The sequence below is a fragment of the Dermochelys coriacea genome, chromosome 1 (genome assembly GCF_009764565.3).
Source record: "Dermochelys coriacea isolate rDerCor1 chromosome 1, rDerCor1.pri.v4, whole genome shotgun sequence".
In the NCBI taxonomy this organism is placed as follows: domain Eukaryota; kingdom Metazoa; phylum Chordata; order Testudines; family Dermochelyidae; genus Dermochelys; species Dermochelys coriacea.
The window spans coordinates 62,747,065-62,764,234 of record NC_050068.2 but is presented as its reverse complement, the minus strand read 5'-3'; the positions used below and the strand labels follow the sequence as shown (position 1 = coordinate 62,764,234).

Here is a 17,170-nt window from a genome sequence, read left to right as displayed (position 1 = left end):
TAAGATTATATAGGTTTAAGAATCCCTTAAATCAGTTTGTAATCATTTTAAACTGAACTGATTTAAAGACTCTTAAATCCCACACTAGGAAAGGTTGTGCCAGTTTAACTAAATAGGTTTCTATCCAATTTAATTTGCGTGTAAACTGTATGCAGACAAGGTTTATCATCTAAATAATCTGAAATTAAATTAGTACAGCTAAATAACATGCAAGTGGGACTGGTTTCATGCCACAAAACTGTCTGCATTACCACATGCAGAAGTTAGCACTATATATCACAATCTTAACCCAGAAGGAAAACTCTGGGACCTTGATTCAAAAAAAGCATACAGTCCCATGTTAAGTTGTCAGAGTTCTATAATTTTTTTTTATTATGTAATGTATTGGAGTAAACAAATATTTTCATTGTCAGAATTGGAATGATTGATCTGTTTGGTGTTATGAAATCTGCTAATAATAGTGATGCAATAACGTTATGTAGTGATATGTAGGTCCTGAAAGTTTGTTATTTTAACTATATTAAATATATGGTGTAGCAACTAACATACCTAGTTTTCTGTAGTTAGGAATGTTTTAGTATATGTATACGTTTGTGTTATAGGGCATTAGAAATTAACCCTTAAAAAGGAAACGTAATTTTATAATCTATTTGGACGTTTGTACATATTTTTGAAAACTTTAACAGGAAGAATTAATGCTGACACAAAATGTGGCATATGTAATTTCAGACCGAAAGTTACCTTTTGGGGGATGTTTTGGGAGTTTGAAAATAGGGCTTATAATTGAAGCTAATTCCATCTCACTTATGAAGCAACTATCACTGCTCCATAATAAGAAGCACCTCCGGAACCAAAAAAGGTTCTGAATATAAATTACTCACCCAGATTTGGAGGAAAGACCCAAACAGGACTTTCACCTGTATTACTATGATTTCATGCCTTTTAACCTATGTGCTGAGGCCCTGCAAACAATGCATTTCCCTGCCAAATGCTCTCTCTACAAATTGATAGCACAAAAGATCTAGCTGCAGATTTGCTCTTTGGCTGAATATATTCAGAACTTTTAGGTTATGCAAACCATGAGAAACATGGATGAACAATCATTTCTAGATAAAGCTACACTGTACTATAAATAGAAATGTAGATTGCTCATTTACATAGTAGATTCCATTAAAAAAACCTATACTAAAGAATGTTAGCGATGCAAAATGAAGCTTTCAAAATTCAGGAAATAATTCCATATGTACCCTCAAAAATCAACTGGAAGGAAGCAGAATACATTTAAAATCTGGTCTCATTCTATAGATGCTCTTAAAGATCATATGGAATGAGCCAGGTTTTTTTAAAATCAATATAATATTTCATACATTTTGGTTACACACACATGCGCAGGACCAATGAAAAGTTGGGAGACTGTTATTCAAGGAAAACTTTATCATTGTGAAAAATGACAATTCATAAGCAAAGTATGCATTTAAAATTATACTTTGCACTTGTTGAAGATGAATTTATTAACGTAGGCTGTCAGGTACTATAATGTGGAGGCCATATAATCTATCTAAGGTACTCATATGGCCTCACAATTTTTAAGGTGTTAATCATCCAGCACTCCTGTGAGGCAAGAAACTGCATTTTACAGACTGGGAACTGAGGCAGAGACAGACTTAAGCGATTTGCCCAAGATCACACAGGAAGTCAGGTGGAGCAGGAACTTGGAGCCCAGGTCCCCCTACCACCGGACTGTCTTTCCTCTCTATACTAGACCTTAGAGAGATAGAAATATGAAGAAGAGAAGGGACAGATGAAAAGAGAGAAGGAAGGAAGCAGGGAAGATGAGGAGACAAAGAGTGAGACAGGGGAAGAGAGGAAATGGGGAAGGGAGAAAAAGGAGAAGAGGAAGGTGCCTCTAATATCAATTGCTAACACAAAGTTTTTCCTGGGTACCAGCTAATGTATAAATACAACTTTTTAATAGAGGAGTACACCATACACATTTGCTGAAGAATTCTGCACATTGGAGTAAAAATTACTTTCACAATATTAAATAATCCAATAGGTAATAAGGAAACAGTGCACTGAAAACCCACCCATGCGTCACATAAAAAATATAAGAAAAGCAAATATCTATTCTAAATAATAGAGCTTAATGAATTGTATTTGTTATTCCTACAAGATGAGGCTGTTTTACTGATGGAAATCAGATACCTGGGAATAGGGATGTATTTAAGTTTCTTTGAGTTAAGGTCTGTTACTTCCAGATATCCAGCTGTTTGTGGAGGAGTGATATCTGCAGATAAATACATTTGTTAAAGAAAATTACTTTAGCTACATCATTAATAAAATATTACATTTGTATTTATCAGATTAAATTTAAACATACATTATACAGAACATAACGGAAAATGATAAACTTTCAAATTAAATGTAGGTCTATACATTGCAATTATTGAATTTTATTACTGATATAATAGTCAACAATTAGGAGGCTACAATAATAAAAGAGCAACATTGTACAATGCAATGGATGTCAAAACAAAAAAAGTCCTGGTCACAAAAATGCCTATCAGGCATTATTGCAACCTCTACCTCATTTCTTTTACCTGTCATTGAAGATAATTCATATTGTTCATCTGACTGACAGTATATTTGTGGAGCATTTCAAAACATAGTGCTTTTAAAAATCTTGAAAATAGCAAGGTACATATTAACTGTGAGGTACTTTTTTAAATTAAATCTGCTGCCTATTAATTTAATCAGGTGATCCGTGGTTTTTGTATTGCGTGAAAGGGTAAATGACATATCTCTATTCATTTTGTCCACACCATTGATGATTTTATAGGCCTCTATCATATTGCCTCTTAGTTGTCGCTTTTCTAAGCTGAACAGCCCTAATTCTTTTAGTCTCTCCTCCTATTCAAATCATTTATGAATATGTTGAACAGTACTGGTCCCAGTACAGATCTTCTCCCCACTGTGAAAACTGACCATTTATTCCTACCCTTTGTTTCCTTCTTTTAACTAGTTATGGATCCATGAGAGGACCTTCCCTCGTATCCCATGACTCCTTATTTTGCTTAAGAGCCTTTGGTGGGGGACCTTGTCAAAGGCTTCCTGAAAATCCAAGTATATATATCCTGGATCACCCTTGTCCACATATTGGTTGACCCCAGCAAGGAATTCCAATAGATTGATAAGGCACGATTTCCCTTTACAAAAGCCAGGCTGACTCCTTCCCAGCATATTGTGGTCATCTCTGTATCTGATAATTCTATTCTTTACTATAGTTTCAACCAATCTGCCCGGGTCTGAAGTTAGGCTTACCAGCTCATAATTACCAGGATTGCCTCTAGAGGTTTTTAAAAATCAGCGTCACATTAGCTATCTACCAATCACCTGGTACGCAATAAATTACATACCACAGTTAGTAGTTCTGTAATTTCATATTTGAGTTCCTCCAGAACTCTTGGGGAATACCATCTGGTCCTTATAACTTATTAATGTTTAGTTTGTTCCAAAACTTCCTCTACTGACACCTCAATTTGGGACAGTTCTTCTGATATGTCAACTGAAAAGATGGCTCTGGTGTGGTAATCTCTCACATCCTCTGTATTAAAGATCGATGCTCCATTAGCATCTCAAATTGTTCAGTCGCCCTATGGATTGTTTGGCAGGCTTCCTGTTTCTGATGTACTTAGTTTTTTGCTTGTTAGATTTTGTGGCTTTTGCTAGTTGCTCTTTGAATTCTTTTTTGGCCTGCCTAATTATACTTGTACACTTGACTTCCTAGAGTTCTGTTTCTTTCTATTTTCCTCAGTAAATTTGACTTTCAATTTTTAAAAGATGTCTTTTTGTTTCTAACCACCTTCTTTACTCTGTTTAGCCACGCTGGTAGTTTTAGGTCCTGTTTTTGTTTTATTTGAAGTATACATATAGTTTGAGCCTCTGTTACGGTGTTTTAAAAAAGTTTCCATGCAGTTTGCAGGCATTTCACTCTTGTGACTGTTCCTAGCATCCTCATTTTCCTGCAGTTCTCCTGTTTGAAGTGAAATGCTACTGCGATGTGTTTCTTTGGTATTCTCCTCCTCCCCACCCCCCCCCGGGATGTTACATTTAATTATATTATGGTTGCTGTTACCGAGTGATTCGGCTGTCGTCACGTTATAGACCAGATTGTGCCTACACTTAGGATTATACCAAGAACTACCTGTCTCCTTGTGGGTTCGAGGACTAGTGCTCCAAGAAGCAGAAATTTTATCTCTGCATTCCATCCTGACATGTTCCCAGTCAATATGGGAATAGTTGAAATCCCTCATTATTATTGGGTTTTTGGTTTTTGTATCCTCTCTAATCTCCCTGGGCATTCCACAATCATGTCACCATCCTGGTAAGGTGGTCAGTAGCATATGCCTACTGCTATACGCTTATTATTGAAACATGGAATTTCTATCCATAGAGAGCCTACGTAAATAAGATTTTTATTATATTTGACTCTGTGCTCTCTTTCACATATAGTGCCATGCCCCCACCACTCTAACCTACTTTGTCATTGCTATATATTTTGTATCCTGGTATTTCCACATCCTATTGATCATCATCATTCCAAAAACTTTCTCTGATGCCTATTATATCAATATCCTAATTTAATACCAGGTCCTCATCTGCACCCATATTTATATTTAGACTTGTATTTGTATACAAGCATTTATAAAATTTGTCAATATTTAGTTGTCTGCCTTCATGTGATGTGGTAGAAGTAAGCAGTTATTTTAAATCCATACTCAGTAAATGATGAAGGCACAAGTCCACGTTTGCCCTTGAGTAGCCCTAATTTACACATCCTTGCTTTCAGACTTAATAAGTATATTACTGAAATATGACACGATCCCTTACCTATGTTTATATTTTGAGAGCACAGATCTATTTGGTATTCTTTGGAAAGTTAATTATTTGCCTTTTTTTTTTAATATAGCTACTATCTAAGTTACCAGTTCCAATAAAATAAAGAACAACTTCTTTGTTTGCTGCTGCTGGAACAATCTTGACAAAATGTATTGCACTGTGTTAGAATCTGGCTGAAGTATTTTAAATTCTTAATAGAAATGAAAGGCTGTGTGCCAAAACTGACCAGTTACTGGGGAGGATGGGAAAAGTAGGGCTACAAACCAAATTCCAGTTATTCCAATTTGACTGGACACTTAGAACAAATATTTTTTGTTTTTTTTTATTATAACAAATTGCAAAGTTGCTGCATAAGCATTCTACAGCATTTGCTCATGCATAAAGCCAAGCTTACAGTGATTTTTAATGATTGTTTTATATGCAATTTTCTTCTGTTTCACATGACAACTCAGTTTCGCAGAATAAATGGTGTGAATAAGCAACCTTCTGCTACACATACAAGCTCAAGAAGGTAAGAGGCATGTATTTTATCCCTGAAATCAAAGTAAATTTCACACATCAGAATGAGTGAGTCAGCTACAATAAAAGCATTTTAATCATTTGAGTGGTTTAAAAATAAAATACACTTACATAATAACAAAATAAAACACTAATCAATTTAAAAAGAAGTACATTACATTAAAGCAATATGTTTTTATTAGGAAAATTATATATAAACAGGGAAATTATATATAAATTATATATAAACATTCATCCACAAAATATAATAAATAGTCAAATGTGATTTTCCTGGGAAGCAGATAAGGAAATACAATAATATCCCATTTGGCAGATGAGGAAACTGAAGCAGATACATTAAATGATTTCCCAAGGGAACATGGCAAATCAATGGAAGAAAAGCAGTTAGACTCAGGAATTGCATATGCTCAATATAATAAAAATATTTTGTTCTACTATGCCACCTTCCATCCACAGATGCGAAGGCACTTTACAAACATTTGTGGATTAAGCTTACAACACCCCGATGATGTACTGGCACACAGAAATGAATGCTAAAGGCTATACAAGGAATATGTAGCCGATTTACCTGTGCATGAACCTCACGAACACCCCTTCTACCTTAGAGCATGTATGTGCACAGATGGCCACAGAGTCAAGTTAATGAAGACACAATTAACTCCATTAGGATTAACTCCACTAGGATACCTGTTCTGTGGGTATTCAGATGACTTAATTCCCTAATCTTACAATTTAGGATCTTTAATGTGCACTAAATTCATTCTAGAATTGGTAAAATGTGTGCAACTCCCCAAATCCAGTTAGGATTTGAAATGTTTGCTTTCTAATTCTTTAAAGCATTTTATAAACATACAGCATGAGTACTCTCCAATTAAAACAAAGCCTTCATCTACAGTTGATATAGTTGAAATACGGTAATCTCTTACCTTTTGGATAAAGTTCTTTCAAAGGGACATCTCCAGGTGCTAAAATTCTGACTATCTGATTAGTAGCTAATAAAGTCACACAATTGATTTGTTTTGCAACTCCAGTTTTACTGCGCCTCCCATAGTAAAATGGATCAGAAGGAGAAGCATGTCTGCTGCCCAGCGATGAGTCTCTCTTCCAGCTGTACACCTCATTGGGAGACTGAGAGAGAGAGAAGATAACTTGAGGACTTCAGTGAGCAAAGACTTGTATAAAGCACCCTTTAAACAAATGGTTTTGATAAGCTCCCATTTCAAATCAAACATAACCATTCTGAACAATTCTCAGTTCATGCCACAACAGGTAGAAGAGTTGGCTGTCTCTGTCTTTGAGGGAGCTTCTGCTACATAAAACAGCCATATTGGGACAGACCAAGGCTCATCTTGCCCAGTACCCTGTCTCTGGCAGTGGCCTATACCAGACCTTCAGGAAGAGTGTACAGAACAGGGCAATTATGGAGTAATCCACCCCTATCTTCCACTCCCAGCTTCTGGCAGTCATAGGTTTAGGGTCATTCCGAGCAAGGGGCTGCGTCCCTGACCATCTTGGCTAATAGCCATTGATGGACTTATCCTTCATGAACTTATCCGGTTGTTTTATGAACATATTTATACTTTTGGCCACCATAACATCCCAAGGCAATGAGTTCCACAGGTTAGTTGTGCACTGTGTGAAAAAGTACTTCCCCTTGTTTGTATTAAACCTGCTGCCTATTAATTTAACCAGGTGATCACTGTTTTTTGTATTTTGTGAAGGGGCAAATAACACTTTTCTATTCACTTTTTCCACACCATTCATGATTTTATAAACCTATATCATATCCCCCCTTCATTATCTCTTTTCTAAGATGAACAGCCCTAATCCTTTTAGTCTCCCATCGTATGGAAACTGTTCCATATCCTTAATCATCTTTTTTTTGCCCTTCTCTAAATCTCTTCCAGTTCCACTATATCCTTTTTGAGATGGGGTGACCAGAACTGGACAAAGTATTAAAGGTGTGGGCATATCATAGATTTATATAATGGCATTATGGTATTTTCTACACCTTTTCTAATTGTTCCTAACATACTGTCAGCCTTTTTGACTGCTGCTAGGCATTGAGCAGAAGCTTTTAGAGAACTATCCAAGTTGATTGCCAGATCTCTTTCTTGGATGGCAACAGCTAATTTAGAACCCATCATTGTATATATGTAGTTGGGATTAGGTTTTCCAGTCTGCATTTCTTTGCACTTAACTTTGAATTTCACCTGCCATTTTCTTCCCCACTCACCCAGTTTTATGAGATCCCTTTGTAACTCCTCAGTCTGTTTTGGACCCAACTATCTTGAATAATTTTGTAGCATCTGCACACTTTGCCACTTTATTGTTAACCCCCTGTTCCATATCATTAATGAATATATTAAGCGGCACAATTCCCAGATCCTTGGGGTACTCCACTTGTTCACCTTTCTCCACTGTGAAAACTGACCATTTATTCCTACCCTTTGTTACCCTCTTTCAACCAGTTACTGATCCATGAGAGAACCTTCCTTCTTATCCCATCACTACTTAGTTTCCTTTGGTGAGGGACTTGAAAATGGCTTCCCGAAAATCCAAGTACCCTATATAAACTGTATCACCCTTATCCACATACTTGTTGACTCCTTCAGAGAATTCTAATAGATTGGTGAGGCCTGAATTCTCTTTAGAAAAACCATATTGACTTTTCCCCAACAAACTGTGTTTATCTATGTATGTTCTTTATAATAGTTTCTTTCAATTCTCCTGGTGTTGAAGTTAGCCTCATCAGCTTGTAGTTGCCAGGATCTCCTCTGGAGCCCTTTTTAAAAAAAATCAGCATTATGTTAGCCACCTTGCAGTCATCTGGTACGGAGGCTGATTTCAGTGATAGGATTTGACTTCCAAATTTTAAAGGATGCCGTATTGCCTCTAACGGCCTCCATAACTCTGCAGTTGGTCCTCCTACTTAAAAAAAAATATTTGGGGTTTACATTTAGTCTGAGCCTCTATTATGGTTTTTTAAATAGTCTACATATGGCTTGCAAGCATTTTACCCTTGTGACTGTTCTTTTTAATTTCCGTATAACTAATGTTCACATTCTTGTGTAGTTTCCCTTATTAAAGTTAAATGTTAAGTGGTGGGTTTTTTTTTTTTTTAACTCCCTTCCCCTCAAAGGATGTTAAATTTAATTACATTAGGTCACTATTGCCAAGCAGTTCAGCTATGAAAAGTTGCTCTTGGGCCCAATCCTGTGCTCCACTAATAATTAAATCAAGAACTTCCTCTCTCCTTGAGGGTTCCAGGACTAGCTGCTCCAGGAAGCAGTCATTAATGATGTCTAGAAATGTTATCTCTGCATCACATCCGGCTGATGACATTTCCCCAGTCAATATAAGGATAGTTGAAATCCCCCATTATTATTGTGTTTTCTAGTTTTGTAGCCTCTCTAACATCCCCTATAATTTCAGAATCACTGTCACCATGCTGGTCATGTGGTCAGTAGTATACTCCTATTGCTATACTCTTATGACCCAAGAACTGAATTTCTATCCAGAGAGATTCTATGGTACTGTCTGAGTCACTGAAGATTTTCACCTTATCTAACTCTGCTTTTTTTTTTTTAAACATATAGTGCCATTCTCCCACCAGTGCAATCTACTCTGTCATGCCTATATATTTTGTTCTCTGAAATTACTGTGTCCCATTGATTTTCTTCATTTCACCAAGTTTCACCAAGAGATAGCAATATCTTCATTTAATGCAAGACACTCTAGTCCACCCATCTTTGTATTCAGACTTCTAGCATTTGTATATAAACACTTACATATTTTGTCAATATTTAGCTGCTTGCTTTCATGTGTTATGTTTAAATGGATTTCTTTTACATTTGGCTGTTCCTCAATAAATCCTACCTGTACTTTACCAACTTCTGTTCTATCCTCTATACTAGGATATAGAGTTCCCCCTATAATAAATTCATCCCTCACAGATATCTCCGTCCGAACCATGTGCTTCTCCGCACCTGTCAGCATTCCCCCAACCCTTAGTTTAAAATCTCCTCTGCAACCTTTTTAATTGTACGTGCCAGCAGTCTGCTTCCATTTTGGTTTAGGTGAAGCCCATCCCTTCTGTATAGGCTACTCTTTCACCAAAAGGTACCCCCAGGTTCTAATAAACCTAAATTCCTCCTCCCTACACCATTGTCTCTACACCAATAGATTTTGCAGTCCTGCCTGTCCTCCTGGCCCTATGTAGGGAACTGGGAGCATTTCAGAGAATACTATCGAGGAGGTCCTGGACTTTATTCTCTTACCTAGCAGCCTAAGTTTGGCCTCCAGGACCTCTCTACTGCCTTTTCCTATGTCACTACTTATAAGGCTATCTTGATGTCTCGTGAGATCTGCTACCTTCACACCTGGCAGGCAATTCACCATGCAGTTCTCTAGGTCATCGCAAACCTAACTAGCTATGTTTCTAATAATCTAAAAACCCACCATTATTATCCGTCTCTTCCTAATAACTGGGGTCCCTGTCCCCAGACGGATATCCTCAGTACAAGAGGATATCATGACATCATCTGGAAGGTGGGTCCCAACTATGAGATCGTTTCCTTTTGCTCCAGCTTGATTCCCTGAGACTTTCACCCTCCTCAACAGCATGGGGCTGTTGGACAGGAAGTGGGACCACTCTAACTCTACTATGTCCCGAACAGTCTCTTCTATGTACCTCTCTGTGCTCCTCCAATTCAGCCTGTGGGGCCTCAAGAGCCTGTACTCTGTCTCTGACAGCTGTGAGTTGCTTGCACTGCATGCATACATATGCTACCTCCCCAAGACAAGCAAGAGGCCAAAAGCACACAAGTCTTGTTTAGGAGAGGTCAGGCTGCTGTGGGCTTCAGAGTTGACTCTCTAAAGCCTTTTCAATAAAAGCACTTTCATTATTAAGATGACACCACAAAAGATTTTTACGCCCTCAGGCCATTCAACTACGAAGAAAAAAGGTTTCAACAATTTGATTTGTAACCAATCTATATAAAGGGGTTTATTTACAAACTGTTTCCCCAACCATGTGATACTGGAAAAAGCCATTAGGTCTGCATTGCATATAAAACTATTTAATGTCTATTTCCCAACATTCAAGAACATAGTTAAAACAAATGTATGGAAACAAACCCATGGAAAACAAACCTAGTCTAATTACATAGTATTTTAAATATAAATCAGATCAAACTGAAATACTATCCTGTAAAAGTATAGAGGGAGATTTACTTGCTATTTTCCTAATCTATTTTGGATTTCAGAATACTAGCTAGCTTTTTTCTAATGCCAGCTAATGGTTTCATTCTCTTATTTACCCTAACATATTATATGACCAGAAAAACATTAGACTAATAGTCCTTATAGTCATGAATCCTGTCTCTGATCTTGGCAAGTATGAGTTGCTTCATAAAATGTACTAAAACCCCTTACTGAAAAGCTATTCAGTAATATTGACTAACATTTCTTTCTAATCCAAGGTAGGTAGTGGTTGTCTTATGCAATGAAACATCAGGCCTAGCCAGTGTAACTGTGGCTGATATTGTAATTATTCTTAGAAATGTCTAAATCCTTGCTTCAATTTTAGTAAGCTCCGTACTTTCAAGTGCTACGGCAGTGAGTTCAATGAGTTAACGTTGTTATGTGCTATGTCAAAAAGTATTTCCTTTTATCAATTGTAAATCTGATGACTTTTAATTCCAACAGGTGTCCCCTTCGCCTTTTATTATTAGATAGCAAACAGAATTATCCTAAAAACCTGCTTAATACCAAATATACCCCTATCATGTCCCTCTTGTTCATCTTCATTCTGTGCTACATCCCTAATTGATATACTCTCCCCTCACATGCCTCACACACAACTATTTCACATTTGAGGACAATATATACCTTCAAGTCAGCAGCACTGCTATGGGTTCCCGCATGGCCCCATAGTATGATAACATTTTTATGGCTGACTTAGAACAATGCTTCCTTAGCTCTTGTCCCCTAATGCCCCTACTCTACTTGCGCTACATTGATGACATCTTCATCTGGACCCATGGAAAAGCCACCCTTGAGGAATTCTACCAGGATTTCAACATTTTCCATCCCACCATCAACCTCAGCCTAGACCAATCCACCAAAGCAGTCCATTTCCTGGACACTACTGTGCTAGTAAGTAATGGTCACATAATCACCACCCTATACCGGAAACCTACTGACCGCTGTACTTACCTACATGCCTCCAGCTTCCATCCAGGACACACCACATGATCCATTGTCTACAGCCAAGCTCTAAGATACAACCACATTTGTTCCAATCCCTCAGACAGAGACAAACATCTACAAGATCTCTATCAAGCATTCTTACAACCACAATAACCACCTGCTGAAGTGAAAAAACAGATTGACAGAGCCAGAAGAGTACCCAGAAGTCACCTATTACAGGACAGGCCCAAAGAAAATAACAGAACTCCACTAGCTATCACCTTCAGCCCCCAGTTAAAACCTCTCCAGCGCATCATCAAAGATTTACAACCTATCCTGAAAAATGATCCCTCACTCTCACAGATCTTGGGAGACAGACCAGTCCTCGCTTACAGACAGCCCCCAAACCTGAAGCAAATACTCACCAGCAATAACACACCACACAACAAAAACACTAACCCAGGAACCTATCCTTGCAACAAAGCCCGATGCCAACTCTGTCCACATATTTATTCAAGTGACACCCTCACAGGACCTAATCACATTAGCCACGCCATCAGGGGCTCGTTCACCTGCACATCTACCAATGTGATATATGCCATCATGTGCCAGCAATGCCCCTCTGCCATGTACATTGGCCAAACCAAACAGTCTCTACGCAAAAGAATAAATGGACACAAATCTGACATCAGGAATCATAACATTCAAAAACCAGTAGGAGAATACTTCAACCTCTGTGGCCACTCAGTAAAAGATTTAAGGGTGGCAATTTTGCAACAGAAAAGCTTCAAAAACAGACTCCAACTAGAAACTGCTGAGCTTGAATTAATATGCAAACTAGATACCATTAAGTTGGGTTTGAATAGAGACTGGGAGTGGCTGGGTCATTACACATTGTGACAAAGTTCCTCCTCTACCTTGGTGGGTCTTGTGCTTATTGGCGAATTTGCTCACCATGGAGCTTCACAGCAGCCCTCAGTTTGGCTGTTTTCATGAACCCACAGTCCAGGTCAACTCCTCCTGTGTCTGACCAGGAGTTGGGAGGATTTGGGGGGAACCCGGGTCCGCCCTCTCCTCCGGGTTCCAGCCTAGGGCCCCGTGAAATGCAGCTGTTTAGAGTGCCTCCTGGAACAGCTGTGCAACAGCTACAACTCCCTGGGCTACTTCCCCATGGCCTCCTCCCAACACCTTCTTTATCCTCACCATAGGACCTTCCTCCTGGTGTCTGATAATGCTTGTACACCTCAGTCCTCCAACAGTATGCATTCTCACCCTCAGCTCTTAGCGCCTTTTGCTTCCAGCTCCTTACACGTGCACCACAAACTGAAGTGAGCTCCTTTTTAAACCCAGATGCCCTGATTAGCCTGCCTTAATTGATTCTAGCAGCTTCTTGATTGGCTGCAGGTGTTCTAATCAGCCTGTTTGTCTAAATTGTCTCCAGAAGGTTCCTGATTTTCCCCAGGGAAAAGGGGCCTACTTAACCTGGGGCTAATATATCTGCCTTCTATTACTCTCCTGTAGCCATCTGGCCTGACCCTGTCACAACATATTGAATCTATTGCCTTAAGTTAAGTATCCTCACACCTTCTTGTCATCTGTCTAAATGGGACATCTTGATTATCACAATAAAAGTTTTTTTTCTCCTGCTGATAATAGCTCATCTTAACTAATTAGCCTCTCACAGTTTGTATGGTAATGTCCAACTTATCTGTATGTGTATATATCTTACTATATATGTTCCATTCTATGCATCCGATGAAGTGAGCTGTAGCTCACGAAAGCTTATGCTCTAATCAATTTGTTAGTCTCTAAGGTGCCACAAGTACTCCTGTTCTTTTTGCGGATACAGACTAACACGGCTGCTACTCGGATGCCTCTCATATTCCTCTAATCAGTTTCATTTCCCTTTCTGGATCTTTTCTATTTCTGCTATAAAATTTATGAAACAGAGTGACCAAAACCAAATATGGTATTCATGATCAGGCACAACATCAATTCAGCCAATGGCATGATAGTATTTTTCTGTAGTACTCTCTAGACTTTTTTTTTTTTTTTTTTTTAAATACAGCTTGGCATCTCATTTACTGTCTTGTTTGCTGTTGCATACTGAGTAGATGTTCATACAGCATTGTCCATAATTATGTCATTTTCTTGAGTAGTTACATTTAATTTAAAACTTTTCCATGTGTATGAGGAGTAAGACTGTTCTTCCATGCGTAGTGCATGAAACTTATCTCCGCTGAATTTCATCTGCCTTGTGTCATCCAATTTCCTATCACTGTCAAGTGCTTCTGAAATCTCTCTACACTCTCTATGCTAACAAACATTGCATATTCTGCACATTTTATTACCTCATTATTCACTACCTCTTGCAAATAATTGGGTTAATAACTATTTAGATGAACTGGTTATGAAATAAATGTAATGATCATTATTTTACAATTTAATAATACTGGTTTTACCATAAGTTCTGGGAAGCCAACAACAATAGTGGCATAATTATGCACATCCAAGAGAATCCTGTTGGGAGAGCTGATCTTTTGTCCCACAGCTACGCTTAGGTTCTCTGAAGATAGTTGGTCACTTGAAACTGTGTGCGGCACACACAAATCAGATGCTAAAGTGGGGAAACAAATGATAATCATTAAATCCAGATAAACAAGAGGAACCAATTATCTTTACAAGCACTGAGCACTAATTACTACTATTCTTATCATAATTCAACAGACATAAAATGAAGAAAAAAGTAAAGATCTGTTTATGCTATATTGTACTACATACAAAAAATGATGTTAAATTAACATTTTTTAGGTTGCAAAGTTGAGCACTCAAAAGTTAGGAAAGCCTTAATTCTGCCAATTTCCTAGATTTTTATGGAATTTTTCTTTTAAGGAAAAAGTATAATCAAATTCTATTATGTACAACAGTAACAATCCCCCCACCCAATCATGAATCATCAGCATGGTTTCATCCGGGAACATTTTGCACTGCAGCAGAGATTGTTGCTACTAGGACTACAGGAATCACCATGTTAGCTAGCAGCAACAGCAGGCTTTTTTCGATGTGTGAGATGGGTTGCCAGTTGCAGGTGGTGGGTCTGGGGACTGGTCAGGGGGATGCCCAGCCTAATGAGGATCTCTCTTGCCCCTGGGAAAACTCCCAGCCCTGGAAAAACTCTGGCCCCAAGTATTTACCCATTTGCTGCTCTTCTCTGGTATTCTTCCAATTCTATTGTAACTTTTTTGAGATGTGAACACCAGAACTGCACACAAGTATTCAAGATTTATATAGTAGCATTATGTTATTTTCTGTCTTATTATCTATCCCTTTCCGAATGGTTCCTAACATTCTATTAGGTTTTTGACTGCTGCTGCAGATTGAGCAGATGTTTACAGAAAACTATCCATAAAGACTCCAAGATCTCTTTCTTGAGTAGTCACAGACAATTTAGACCCCATCATTTTATATGCACAGTTGGGATTATGTTTTCCAATTACTTTGCATTCATCAACATTGAGTTTCATCTGTCATTTTGTTGCCCAGTCACCAAGTTTTGTGAGAACCCTTTGTAATTCTTCCCAGTCAGCTCTGGACTTAGCTATGAGTAATTCTGTATCCTCTGCAAACTTTGCTACCTCACTATTCACCCCCCTTTCCAGATCATTTATGAATATGTTGAACAGCACTGGGCACTGTTCAGATCCATGGGGGACCTTGCTATCTCTTGCTCTCTCCTTGCTCTCTCCACTGACCTCATTTCCTTTGTTTCCTATTTTTTAACCAGTTACTAATCCATTAGAGGACCTTCCCTTTTATCCCATGACTCCTTACTTTGTTTAACATCCTTTGGTGAAGGACCTTGTGAAAGACTTTTTGAACATCCAAGTACACTAAATCCCACTGGATCATCCTTGTTCACATAATTGTTGACTCTTCTCCCTATTAAAAAATTCTAATGGATTAGTGAGGCACGATTTCCTTTTACAACAGACGTACTGACTCTTCCCCCAACATATTGTGTTCATCTCTGTGTCTGATAATTCTGTCCTTTAATATAGTTTCAACCAATTTGCCTGGTAGTGAAGTTAGGCTTACCAGTCTGTAATTGCCAGAATCTCCTCTGGAGCCTTTTTTAATAATTGGCGTTATATTAGCTATCCACCAATCATCTGGTACAGAGGTTGATTTAAGCAATAGGTTACATACCAGAGTTAGTAGTTCTGCAATTTCATATTTGAGTTCCTTCAGAACTCTTGGGTGAATAACATCTGGTCCTTATGCCTTATTACTGTTTAATTTATCAATTTGTTCCAAACCTGCCTCTACTGACAGTGTTCAATAATTGTGGTGTGCTGGCAACATTTTTCTGAGGAATACAAGTGAGAAAAGGAAAACTGCATGTTTTAACTCAATATCTCAGTCAAATCTAAACAGAATATCATGGGATATAGAAAAGGAACTTCAGAAGCCTAAAGGGTTCTTCCTCCTGAATATCAAAGTCTGCTACAAACAATGGAGGTGTGAGATCTCCTCAAATGAAAGGTTGCAAGAATCATTTATAATGGAAAATGATAGGCAGTCTAAATAAAAAGAAAAGGAGTACTTGTGGCACCTTAGAGACTAACAAATTTATTAGAGCATAAGCTTTCGTGAGCTACAGCTCACTTCATCGGATGCATTTGGTGGAAAAAACAGAGGAGAGATTTATATACACACACACAGAGAACATGAAACAATGGGTTTATCATAAACACTGTAAGGAGAGTGATCACTTAAGATAAGTCATCACCAACAGCGGGGGGGGGGAAGGAGGAAAACCTTTCATGGTGACAAGCAGGTAGGCTAATTCCAGCAGTTAACAAGAATATCAGAGGAACAGTGGGGGGTGGGGTGGGAGGGAGAAATACCATGGGGAAATAGTTTTACTTTGTGTAATGACTCATCCATTCCCAGTCTCTATTCAAGCCTAAGTTAATTGTATCCAGTTTGCAAATTAATTCCAATTCAGCAGTCTCTCGTTGGAGTCTGTTTTTGAAGCTTTTTTGTTGAAGTATAGCCACTCTTAGGTCTGTGATCGAGTGACCAGAGAGATTGAAGTGTTCTCCAACTGGTTTTTGAATGTTATAATTCTTGACGTCTGATTTGTGTCCATTCATTCTTTTACGTAGAGACTGTCCAGTTTGGCCAATGTACATGGCAGAGGGGCATTGCTGGCACATGATGGCATATATCACATTGGTAGATGCGCAGGTGAACGAGCCTCTGATAATGTGGCTGATGTGATTAGGCCCTATGATGGTATCCCCTGAATAGATGTGTGGACAGAGTTGGCAACGGGCTTTGTTGCAAGGATAGGTTCCTGGGTTAGTGGTTCTGTTGTGTGGTGTGTGGTTGCTGGTGAGTATTTGCTTCAGATTGGGGGGCTGTCTGTAAGCAAGGACTGGTCTGTCTCCCAAGATCTGAGAGAGCGATGGCTCGTCCTTCAGGATAGGTTGTAGATCCTTGATGATGCGTTGGAGAGGTTTTAGTTGGGGGCTGAAGGTGATGGCTAGTGGCGTTC

At 38.4% G+C, this 17,170-nt stretch overlaps 1 protein-coding gene across 3 annotated transcripts in view; it reads right to left on the bottom strand.

The window, feature by feature from the left end:
- VWA8 (von Willebrand factor A domain containing 8) overlaps nucleotides 1-17,170 on the bottom strand; it is a 301,480-nt gene that overhangs the window by 69,159 nt on the left and 215,151 nt on the right. For 2 of the 3 annotated variants that reach the window (XM_038402782.2, XM_043504544.1), the window contains exons 34-36: nucleotides 14,073-14,227; nucleotides 6,345-6,546; nucleotides 2,206-2,287 (exon numbers count right to left, since the gene is read on the bottom strand). In XM_038402782.2, the coding sequence (XP_038258710.2) occupies nucleotides 2,206-2,287; nucleotides 6,345-6,546; nucleotides 14,073-14,227 (439 nt within the window). Of the gene's footprint in view, nucleotides 1-2,205; nucleotides 2,288-6,344; nucleotides 6,547-14,072; nucleotides 14,228-15,441; nucleotides 15,550-17,170 lie in introns of all 3 variants that reach the window. The other variant, XM_038402763.2, reaches the window with a different exon arrangement.